This window comes from Lemur catta, chromosome 3 (genome assembly GCF_020740605.2).
Source record: "Lemur catta isolate mLemCat1 chromosome 3, mLemCat1.pri, whole genome shotgun sequence".
Classification (NCBI taxonomy): Eukaryota; Metazoa; Chordata; class Mammalia; order Primates; family Lemuridae; genus Lemur; species Lemur catta.
In genome coordinates, this window is record NC_059130.1 from 58,956,846 (window position 1) to 58,969,378 (window position 12,533).

Genomic DNA, 12,533 nt, shown 5'->3' on the forward strand with positions numbered 1-12,533 from the left:
AATGTATGGATATTTTTAATTTCATTCAGAATCATAATTTTTAATGACTTTTTATTTTTCATATACATATGTGCATAATATAAAGTTATAACATTAGATGAAAATATAAATAGATCGCAGCTGAGGAGTCAGTAAAGGATAGGATGAAAATGTTTTAGCTGCTATAGTAATTGTCACCAATGTCACTGCATCTGCTTGTTCCTCTTTGAAATCTGTTGCCCCCTGCTAGTTGTTTTCCACAATAGCATTATAGTTGACTGTGGTCAAGTCTAAAATATCAGAAACCTAAAAGAGAAAAAATGACTGTCCAGGGAAAGAACTTGTGTGTGGCATTGTATTATTAATTAAAGTTATCCCCCCAAAATATTCCTTGAATATTAATATTTATCTTCTGGGTTTCTATTATATCAGGGTAAAGGGTGTTTCTATAGATTCTGACCACTTTGCTATACTGTACACAAAGCTAATATGTTGCAATGTGTGGAGAAATTTGTAGTTCATCAAATTCATCTCTCTCATTAAAAAAAAAAAATGAATCCCAGAGAAATAGAAATACTTACTGCTTTTTGCCCTTCCTTAGAATTTTACCTTTATTTTCATCCCAGCAGGTATGCTTGGAAAAGTGTGATATTTGATGTTTGACTTCCTCAATAAAAGATACCAGAATCATTTTGTAACCTTAGCTTATGACAAGCCAGTCTCATGGACTGCTGGAAGAGTTATGTTACCTTAGTGCATGAAATGGATTGTACATTAAATCATGAGTTTGTATTAGTTGAAGTTTATGCCTACATTGTCTCCTTTTCCTTGATTGGATTGAGATCTTGGAGAAGCTAAGAACAACGGAAAAAAGTCAGACAAGCCCCAAAGATTCATTTGATCCTTCAGAGTAATCTTAGTGTCCCCAGTCATTTGTGCACTGTCAAAAAGCAGGCAATACTCTATAACAGATATATTGGAGGGCAAATTGACCTTTGTTCTAGTGCATGATCCTAAAAACAGTAGAAACTTGTTAAAATTGGTTAGCTCGCTGGATCATGTTTTTCTCATTGGTAAAAGTAAAGAGACTGATAAAATCGCTAAGACCTGCTCCATCTATGAATTGCCATAATTCTAAAGCCAGGTATTAAATGAAAACTGGCAGCACATATCATACTCTGGTAGCCCAGATAACCAGTAAAAATATGTTTTTGTCTGTGAACCAACATCATTTCCCATACAGTACTTGCTTTCCATCAACACATAGATCTGACTCAAAGAGAAAATCAGGAAGAAAGGCCACAACCCATTTAAGGTAATAAAGCCTGAGTCATGGCTTTCTAAATCATATAAAAACTATAACTGTTCATATATTACTGATTTTTTTATCTAGATATTCTATCAATTAGTGAGATAGGGTATAAAAAAATCTCCAACTGTGATTTTGTATTTCTCTATTTCTCCCTTTAATTCTGAAATCTACCTTACCTGATATTAATTTGAAATCTAATTTATCTGATATTAAAAATAGTTTCTCCAGCCTTGTTATGCTTGCTGTTTATGTATCTTTTCCATTAGTTTACTTTCAGCCTATCTATGTCTTGGCATTTAAAGTGAATGTCTTATAGCTGGATCTTGCTTTATATTAATTCTGACAATTTCTTCCTTTTAATTAGAGTATTTGTTGCATTTCCATTTAATGTAATTGTTTATATGATTTGATTTAGGTCTACCATTTATGGTTTGTTTTACTTTGTGTCCTTTTGTTGTTGTTCAGTGGCACTGAATAATTTTGAAAATTCTGTTTTAACCTATTGGTTTTAGCTATAGTTCTTCTCATTATTATTTTAAGTGATCACTGTAGGTCAAGGGTCAGCAAACTTTTCCTGTAAAGTGCCAAAAAATAAATATTTTACGTAAATACTTAACACAAGTGTAAGAAATTTGCCAACCATATAGGGCCATTTAACAATACTCTGTCTTTTATATTATAACTATTTCATGTATTACATCCACATATATTATAAACTGCACGTTAAAAGTTATAATATTTGCTTTAACATAAATAAAATGTCACTTTCTTAAATATAAATAAAATATGTACTTTTAGAGATGTTTAGTGGGGAAATAGTGTTTTTCATTTCCCAACCTATTTGCCGTTTCTGGTGCTATTATTCCTTTCTGAAGATTTGTGTCTTCAGATGGTGTCATTTCCCTGTAGTCTATAAAATTCCTTTATATTTCTGGTGAAATCCGCAAGTGCTGAATTCTCTTAGTTTTTGTTTATGAAATGTCTTCATTTCTCCTTTACTCTTAAAGGAGAGTTTCACTGGATGTAGGATTCTGGGCTGATATGGTGGTGGTTTTATTTCGTTTTACCATTTTCTTTTGGCCTCTAGTATTTCTGATGAGAAGTCTACAGTTATATGTATCATTATTCCCCTGCATATAATGTGTCATATTGTATTGGAGTCATACATACTGGATTTCAAATATTGATTCTGCTACTTACTAGTTGTTTTGACTTTGTACAAATTACTTAACCTCTCTGAGCCTCAGTTTCCTATCTTTAAAATGGGATATCTCTCATAGTTATAACACAAGATATTTATTATGTGCTTGGCACAGGCTTTCAATAAATAATGACCACAGTGGTCATTATTATGCTAATGGTCATCATTATCATAATTACTGAGTTGAAGTCATGGAGCAAGAAATTCTACTATAAATAATATATCATTAGTATTATATAATAGCATCTGAAAGGCCTTAAAGAGAAATTTTATTTTATTCCAGCTTGTGCTTTTCCTCTTCATCCCTAATAAAATTAGAGTTCATTTGAATAGTTTCATAACTTTGCAAAATAGCTTTTATGCCTTATCAACAGCATTAAAAATACATAGTAAGCAAGAAATTATGTCCAAACATACTATACAAAGAAAACTGGGCAGATATTTAAAGTTATGAACTTTTGCTGTATGTTTCCATTAGTATACCAAGCACAGAGGGATCCCATATATTGATTGTGTCTCTTAATTAAGGAGCCTGAAGTGAATGAGCAGCATATGATTTTCATGACTGAAACAGGACCTTAACCATATGATTATCCATAATTCTACATATTTCCTTTTCTCTAACCAGAGAAACTAAACATAGCATTGACAGTTATAACTTAGATGATATGTGTTGCTAAGAATTTTAAATATCTCTACTTCCAATTTAATGTCATATTTTTTCTTAGCTTTTATTGATAATTTTAAAGATAAAATGGTAATTGTGATTAGCTAATACAGTCATCAGTTTTCCCAAGGTCAATAATATAGAAGATACAACTTGCAAATGGGGCAATTTATTATATATCATCATTAGTCATCAGTGGCTGGCACACAATAAATGCTCAGTAAATCTCTGAATGGAAGGTTCAGAGAAGACTTGGAATTTGATTTAGAGTTCTATTTACCATTTTATAACATACTTCATATCCAAGCCTCTCTTTTATAGTACAGGGTGTAAAGATGAAAAAAAAGGGAAATTAAAGGTCTAATATGGTCATTTCTGGTCATGTGGGTTTACAAGTCATACTTACTAACACATCACAAGGCCATTATTATTTTTGAAAAAAAACTTTTTATATCAATATTAAAAGTTTAAGGAAATTCAAAATTAAAATAATTCTGGATAATTATTTCTCTCAGTATAGTAGTGAAGATTACATATGAGAATAGAGGTAGAATAAAGAACTCTTACAACTCAAGAACAGAAAAACAACCCAATGAAAAAATGGGCAAAGGTCTTGAATAGACATTTCACCAAAGAAGATATTCAAATGGCCAATAAGCACATGAAAAAGATACTCAACATCACTAGTCATTAGGAAAGTATAAATCAAACCATGATGAGATACAATTGCATACACTTTAGGATGCTATTATTGAAGAGGAAAAAAAAAACCCCAAAATATGTATTGGCAAGAATGTAGAGAAATTGGAACCCTTGTGCATTGCTGCTGTGCATGTAAAATGGGAGAGCCACTACGGAAAACAGTTTGATAGTTCCTCAAGAAGTTAAACAGAGAACCATCATATGATCCATCAGTTCTACTTCTAGGTATATCCCCAAATAATTGAAAATAGGGACTCAGACCAATACCTGTACACCCAGGTTCATAGATGCATTATTCACAATAGTTAAAAGGTACAAGCAACCCAAATGTCCACTTACAGATGAATAAAGTGTGACATATACATCCATTGGGATATTATTCAGCCTTAAGAAGGAATGAAGTTTTCACACATGCTACAGCAGGGATGAACCTTAAAGACATTATGTAAGTGAAATAAGCCAGTCACAAAAGAGCAGATATTGTATGCCCACTTATATGAGGTATTTATGATATTCAAATTTGTAGAGACAGAAAATAGAATGGTGATTACCAGAAATAAGGGAAAAGGGCAACAGGAAATTAGTGTTTAATGGGTACAGAGTTTCAGTTTGAGAACATGAAAAAGCTCTGGAGGTGGATAGTGGTGATGGTTGCACAACATTGTGAATGTACTTAATGCCACAAAACTGTATACTTGAAAGTAGTTAAAACAGTAAATTTTATGTTATATATTTTACCACAAAAGAAAAAAATAAGAATAGAGGTGGACAAAAAATTAAGTGGAAGGATCCATAAGGTAAGAAAACTGACTAAAACATTTTCAAACCTCACTTTTTCTACAAGTTTTGTCTTTATTTATCTAGGGTTTACAGGGACCCCCTGGAAGTACAGGAGACAGGGGACTTGCAGGAGAACCAGTAAGTTTATCTTTACACTCTTCTAATGTGTTTTTCTCATAATGTACATTTACCTTGCCATTATTACTTCTCTGCTGTGCTGTGACTGATATGTATTAGAAAGCAGCATTTATGATAGACACCATAGACTAGTTATAGAGAATAAAAATTTTGCTGTAATATAGTTTTTAGTGCCTTTCTGGTTTCATATAGTCAAATATAGTACTGTTCTTCTGGAACTGTTAAAACTGAGCATATTTCTATTTTGAAGAAAGAAAACTTTGTTTTATTGAATCTGAGAAATTCTCTTTCTGAATGGCTTGCTGTTCTTATAATTATTACATTGCCACACACACACAATCACATTTATGAAGCCAATTCTATAATAAAAGACCATATAGAGAAGCCAAACTCTACATCTAATGGGCCAAAAGGTACAAACGTGACAGAAATGCTGTTGCATCAACAGTACAAAAGCTTACATCACAATTTCATAAATATGATTCAATTAGAGTTTCCATGGAAAACGAATTGTGAAAAGGAAAGACCTTGTCACACCTACTTTCTTACAATTTATTCTTTATTGCCATTGAAGTCATTCTTCTGATTAATGGTGTCAGATGTAATATGTTGTAATGTGCTTCTTAGATTTACAATACAATATAGTCTTTCAGACCACTGGGTTGATTTTATCATCAGTTGACACAAAGGTTTATAGGTGGCCTTTGCATAATTCATTTAGATAGCAGCAAGTGGAAAATTCTAACAAAGAGCTATTCTTGCCATAGCTCTTTTCTCATTTATGTACTTAACGTATAAGTTCTCTAAGCAATAAGATTTGAAATATGTATAATTCTTTTCAAATAAACAATGTTAGATTTCACATTGATTTTATTCTACTAAATCCTTCTTGATTTTCTTCCTATTTTGTGTTTTAACCTGCCATCCCATTACTAGTATTTATTGGACCTAAAATAGTACAACTATCTTTAGCATTATTTACTTAAATATCTGGCTCACCTAAAAGGTCTGTAAGCTCTTTAAAGTCAGAGATCATTTCTTTTATCTTTGCAATCCCCTTTCCTGGTATAATGTCTGGCACATTAAATCTACTCAATGTGTGTTAACAAACACAGAGTTGAGAAAAGGTCGTTTACCGAAGGCCTAGTCATTCAGCTGGTAGGTAACATTACATGAAGTGAAATGGAATGAAAACTAATTGAGTCTTATTAAAGAAGACCTTTAAGTAAAGATAAGTGTGTCAGTAGAACTATGGCAACAGCATAGATAGTATCTTAGAAGTTACATAAGAAAAGACTTGTTACTATAGCCTTAAATGACTAATGGCTTAATAGCACATAAAAATTAACATACAGGTCACAAGGTCAGTGGGACTGGTAAATAAAATATAAATCAATTTATAATGGATATAATATGCTTTGTTTTATATATCTGAGCTGCGTGGCTAATCACAGAAAAGAACAGAAGAAAATTGGTAAAATAAAGTGTATAGAAGATATGTTGAAACTTATCTATATTATACATACATCAAAAAAAAAAAGAGGACTATAGCCTTTCTAAGTCAACACCTCTAAAAGTTGTCTCTTTTTCCAGACAAAATTCAAAACTGGTCTGCTCATTGCAATTCAAGCATTTGGATTTGAATAGGTGACCATTCAGTCAGTTGACAAATATTTATTAAAAATCTGCACTTGGGATGTAGTGGTAAGCATGGAGTTTTCAATCTGGTGATAGAGATAAACATTAATTAAATAATCACAACATAAATGGATAATTATAAGCTGAGATAAATACTATAAAGTATAGGAATTCAGTTGCAAGAATGTCTGCTGCAGAGAAATTGTCTTAATCTGGATGTTAAAGAAAGCTTCCATGAGGAGAAACATTTGAGATGTTATCTGAAGGATGATTAGGAGTTAGTTAGGCAAAGAGGTGGAAAGATCTTTCCAGAGAGAAGTCATGAGCTGGAGGAAGCACTATGTGTTTATATGAAGAGCGAAAAGGCGGCCAGCATGGCTATGGCATAGAGTCAGGTGGAAAGTAAGTACAAGATGAGGACAGAAAGGGAGGCAGGTGACAAAACACACATAGTTTTATGAGTGCTATTGCCAAGGATTTGTATTTTTATCCTTAGAACAAAGGAATGTCATTGAAGGGGTGGGGCTAATTTTATAATTAGATTATTGTTTTGTAAATATCAGTCAAGTCACAAAATGGAAGGAGCCAAGAGTGACTCTGTGTTGCAATAGTCCAGATAAGAGTAAGAGGTGGTGGACGGGGTGGAGGGGGGGAGGGGGGAGGCAAGGGCAATATACGTAATCTAAACTTTTGTACCCCCATAATATGCTGAAATAAGAAAAAAAAAGAAGGCAATGAAAAGGGTGGACAGACGATGTGCTGGATAGGACACTCAGTTGAGGAGAGGGGCATAACCACCAAGGAGCTGTAACAGTGAGACACAGTAGGATCCTGGAAAAAAAAAGAGGTGGTGGAAACTTGTTCATTAGCAGAGAAAAGAAGTGGATGGATTAAAAGATTCAAAAGGGGATAAAATCCACAAGAAATAGAGATCCTATATGTGAAGTATAATTTCTGAATTTCTGGCTTATTGTATTAAAGAGATAAGGGTATCATTCACTGGCACTGGGAGAACCAATCAGTTTGAGAATGGATGATTATAAATTCAGTTTCACTATGTTGAATTTATGAGGTGGTTGAAAATTATGAAGTTGCCATTTGGATTCAAAGAAGAGAAGTGCACTGAAGTTAAAAATATTGGAGTCATTCCCTTTGAAGAGAGTGAGAAAAGACAAGGATCTAATGCTCAGGCTTAAAAAATTGTAAGATCAACAAAATATTGGTAGAAGAGATTGAAACTGCAAAGGAGACTGACAGATAAGATGAAAATCAGATATATAAATTAGGAGCTTCAGCCTTAACCATAACTTATCTTACAATCTTCATGAGAATATGAAATTCCTTTAGGTGTATGTAGGCATATAGAGGGATAGGCAAACTACAGCCCTCAGTCCAGTTACCTGCTTTTGTAAATCAAGTTTTATTGAAACACAGCCACAACAATTTACTTATATATGTATGGCTGTTTTCATACAACAATAGCAAAGTTGAGTGGTTTTGACAGAAAGCATATGACTCAGAAGCCTGAAATACTATCTGGCCCTTTAAAAAAAGTTTGCTGACCCCTGGTCTAGATGTTAGTCACAAATGCAAGAAAAAAAAGAAAGAAAAGAAAAGGTTTGATCAATGAAAAACTGATATAAATAGTGTCCCTAGGTTATGCAGTATACAACCTGTATAACTGTACATAGCGGCCCTCAACAAGAGGAAAATGGTGGAGTTTGTTCTTTCTTTCTGTCTTTCTTTTATTCTTTTGTTCTTTCATTTCAGAAAACTTGAGTTGAAAAAATATCTCCTGATTCATATAAATACTGTTGGTATTTCTAAGCATTGAAAACTGCCTTTAAAGGGGGGACAAAGGGAATGCTATACTCTTAAAAATTAATTCTTCCTAAGCTTGCTTTATAATATCCCTTATAATTTAAAAAGCATTCTTTTCTAGCTACTCTTTCTTAGTTAAGTACTAGAAGTCACTTCCATTTACCTTGAAAGATAGTTAATAGGATTCTCAAGTAAAAGTGTATGATAAAACCTCATATAGTTCCCCATTAAATTACTTAGAAAGATTTACAAAATGGCAACAGTCTTGGAAACAAAAGACAAAAGAGGACCCTATATTAGCATCTTAGTAGAATTTTGACAATAACGAAGACAAAAATAACAGCCACAAAAAAAGCTGAAGATGAATTTCACATACCAATATGGTTATAAAAGTCTAAACACCAAAAAAGAAGTAAAGTTCAACTATATATATAATTATCCACTTCAATGTAGTAAAAGGAAGAAATACAAAAAAGGAGAAATTACTTAATATTAAGGAATTCATTAATATAACATATCACAGATATAGTGAAACATCCAAAAAACAAATTTAGATTCTTTAAAAATCGTAGTGTGAAAGTTGTCAGAATCAAAATGGAGTCGCTAATGTTAGAAAAGACCCCTGACAAATAGAGCTGGGGAAGCTCACAAAGCGGGTTCTCATGCTTATCTGTATGCCTGATAAAGGCTATTACAAAAGACTCTACAAAAACTACAACCTTGCACAAAGGCCATTGCAAACTTACACAAAAAGTTGTCCTTATATAAGGACAACTACCCAGCAGCTGCTTGTCCATCCTTGGACCAATGGGGGGCCCAGTCTTTAGGAGGCTTTCACAGGTTCCTGAATTTTACTTTCTCGAGGAGCTCTAACCAGATTCTTACTGTAAAGGTCAGAGAAAAATTCCCTCCTGCTTCCAGGAAGAGAGGAGGATAGTAGCCATTTTCAAACACACTTAAAATTCTCTGATCTCCTTAAGAAGGCTTGCCCTCACAGGAAACTTTTTATCATAAACTACTGGGGTTTTTCCAAAGACCAACTGACCTGGAGGAAGGGAAATACCCACAATTTCAGCCTTCTGTTGTGGGACGAGAAATATTCAATTTTAGCCCCCCTGGCCTTTGACATGGGAGAAGGAAAATATCCAACTCAGGCTCACTAAAAGGCTGAGACCTAATCATAGGACTGTAGAGTGCTTCCTCTACCCTAGACCTTACCATCGCATCAACAGGGCTCCTGCACAATAACAGGAGATTATAGCTAAAAAGAACTGTAGACTCAAACCCTATTGAAAGAGTGTTGGGAAAGCCTAAAGAAAACAGGGAAGTCCAAAACCATGACACTAGAGGAAATTTTACCCTCAAACATCACAGGTGCAACAAGTAGTAAACACAGCTTCGCTCTTAGCCAGATAATATAAAATCTCATGTGAAAGGTCTGTTTACCTCACCTCAGTTCCTTTTACACTATACAGAATGTCTGGCTTTCAACAAGAAATTTTAAGGCAGGCTAAAAGGCAAAAAAATAGTCTGTAAAGACAAATTACCAGAAATAGACTCAGATATGGCAGAAATTTTAGAATTATCAAAGTGGGAATTTAAAAGTGAAAGAGAAATGACATCTTTCTCAAACACAAATTGAAGGAATTTGTTACTAGTAGACCAACAAGAAATGCTTAAAGTACTTCAGAGTGAAGGAAAATGATACAGGTAAGAAACTCAGATCTAGGAAAGAAGAAAGGAAGAGTATCAGAGAAGAAATAAATGAAAATAAAATAAAATCATTTTTTTATTCTTAATCCATCTAATAGATAATTTGTATAAAATAATAATAGCAAAAATATATTTGGTATTGTAGCTTATGGATAAATGAAATGAATGATAGCAACGTCATAAGGGGCAAGAGGAAGGATTTTTTTCCTTTCTATTTTTCTACCAATTTAAAACTTATTATCTGTTTATCTTGTTTTTATTTTTGTTTTTTCTCTTTCTATTTTTTCCATACCCCTCTGGGAGTACAAGAAATTGTTATAAGGTATTGGCACTACCCATGAAGTGGTATAGTGTTATTTAAAAATGAACTTGGATTAATTGTAAATATATATTGCAAACTCTAGAGAAACCACTAAGGAAAGTTTTAAAAGTAGTATGCTAAAACAGAAGAATCATATAAAATGCTTAATTAAAAACAGAGAGGAGGAAAAAAAGAGTGGAAAACCAAAAAAAAAAAAAAAAAACAAACAGCAAACAAACAAAAAAAAAAAAAACAGAAGAAGAGGAGGAGGAGACAAAGAACAAGTGTAACTAATAGAAAACTGACAAATATGGTAGATATGGTAGATTAATCCAACTATATCACTAGTCACTTTAAATGTCAATGGTCTAAATATACCAATTAAGAGTTGGAGAATGTCAGAGTGGATAAAAAAATAAGACCCAACTGTATGTTGTCTTTAAGAAACCCACTTTAAAGACATATATTAAAAATAATAGGATGAAGAAAGATAAAACATGCTAACACTAATGAAAGGAAAGCTAGAATGGTTATATTAATTTCAAACAAAGCAAACTTTAGAGCAAGGGAAATTATCAGGGTAAAGGGGGCATTACATAATGATAACGGATCATTTTTCCAAGAAGATGTAACAATACTTAATGTGTATGCACTTTACAAACAGATCATCAAAATATATGAAGCAAAAGCTGATATGGCCGGGCGCAGTGGCTCACGCCTGTAATCCTAGCCCTCTGGGAGGCCGAGGCGGGTGGATCGCTCGAGGTCAGGAGTTCGAGACCAGCCTGAGCGAGACCCCGTCTCTACTAAAAATAGAAATAAACTATCTGGACAACTAAAAATATATATAGAAAAAATTAGCCGGGCATGGTGGCACATGCCTTGTAGTCCCAGCTACTCGGGAGGCTGAGGCAGTAGGATTGCTTAAGCCCAGGAGTTTGAGGTTGCTGTGAGCGAGGCTGACACCACGGCACTCACTCTAGCCCGGGCAACAAAGTGACACTCTGTCTCAAAAAAAAAAAAAAAAAAAAAAAGCTGATAGAACTCCAAGGAGAAATACATGAATCTACTATTACAGTTGAAGACATTAACACCCCTCTATTAGTGATGGAGAGATCTAGAAGGCAGAAAATCAGTAAAGAGAAAGTTGGGCAGTACTATCAGTCAACTAGATCTAATTGACATTTATAAAATACTTTATCCAACAACAGAAGAGTACATATTCTCAAGCTCACATGGAATGTTCACCATGATAAACCACATTCTGGGCCATAAAACACACCTTAACAAATTTAGACATCATAAGAATAGACATTGTATGATGTCTACTATCAGACCAAAATGGAACTAAATTAAAAATCAATAACAGAAACATCACTGGAAAATCCCACAACATTTAAAGAATATACAACACACTTCTAAATAACATTTTTATCAAAGAAGTTGTTTCAGGAGAAATGAAAAAGTATTTTGAACTAAATGAAAATACAACTTATCAAAACTTGTGAGATGCAGTTCTTAGAAGGAAATTTATAGCTCTGAATGAAAAATTAGGAAAGAAGAAGATCTCAAATTAATAATCTAAACTTAGGAAAATAGAAAAAGAAGAGCAAATGAAATACAAATTAAGCAGAAGGAAAATAATAAAAGTCAGAGCAGAAAGCAAAGAAATTGAAAACAGGAAAACAATGAGAAAATCAATGAAACCAAAGCCTGGTTCTTTTGAAACTTCAATAAAATTGCTCAACCCATGGCAAGGTTAATGAAGGAAAAATAAAAAGAAAGAGAAACACAAATTACTAATATCAGAAGTGAAAGAGAGGCCATCACTACTGACCCGTGGACATTAAAAAGATAATAAATTAATATTATGAACAACTCTATGTCCACAAATTTGATAGATGAAATGGAGCAATTCTTTGAAAGACGTATTCTAACAAAACTCCAATAAAGAGAAATTGATCATCTGAATAGGCCTATATTGATTAAAGAAATAGAATAAATCATTAATAACCTTCTAAAGTAGAAAGTACTGGGCCCAGATGATCTCATTGGTGAATTCTACCAGACATTTAAGGAACAAATGATACCATTTCTTCACAATCTGTTCCAGAAAATAGAAACAGCAGAACACTTCCCAACTCATTCTGTGAGGCCATAATTATGCTAATACCAAAACCAGATAAATACATTACAAGAAAGAAAATGAGAGACCAATATCATTCATAAACACAGATGTAAAAATCCCCAACAAAATATTAGCAAATAGAATCCAACAATA

General features: G+C 33.2%; 1 protein-coding gene across 1 annotated transcript in view; it reads left to right on the plus strand.

The window, feature by feature from the left end:
- COL24A1 (collagen type XXIV alpha 1 chain) overlaps nt 1–12,533 on the plus strand; it is a 330,570-nt gene that overhangs the window by 197,856 nt on the left and 120,181 nt on the right. The window contains exon 32 of the mRNA XM_045547618.1: nt 4,726–4,779. Within this exon, the coding sequence (XP_045403574.1) occupies nt 4,726–4,779 (54 nt within the window). The remainder of the gene's footprint in view (nt 1–4,725; nt 4,780–12,533) is intronic.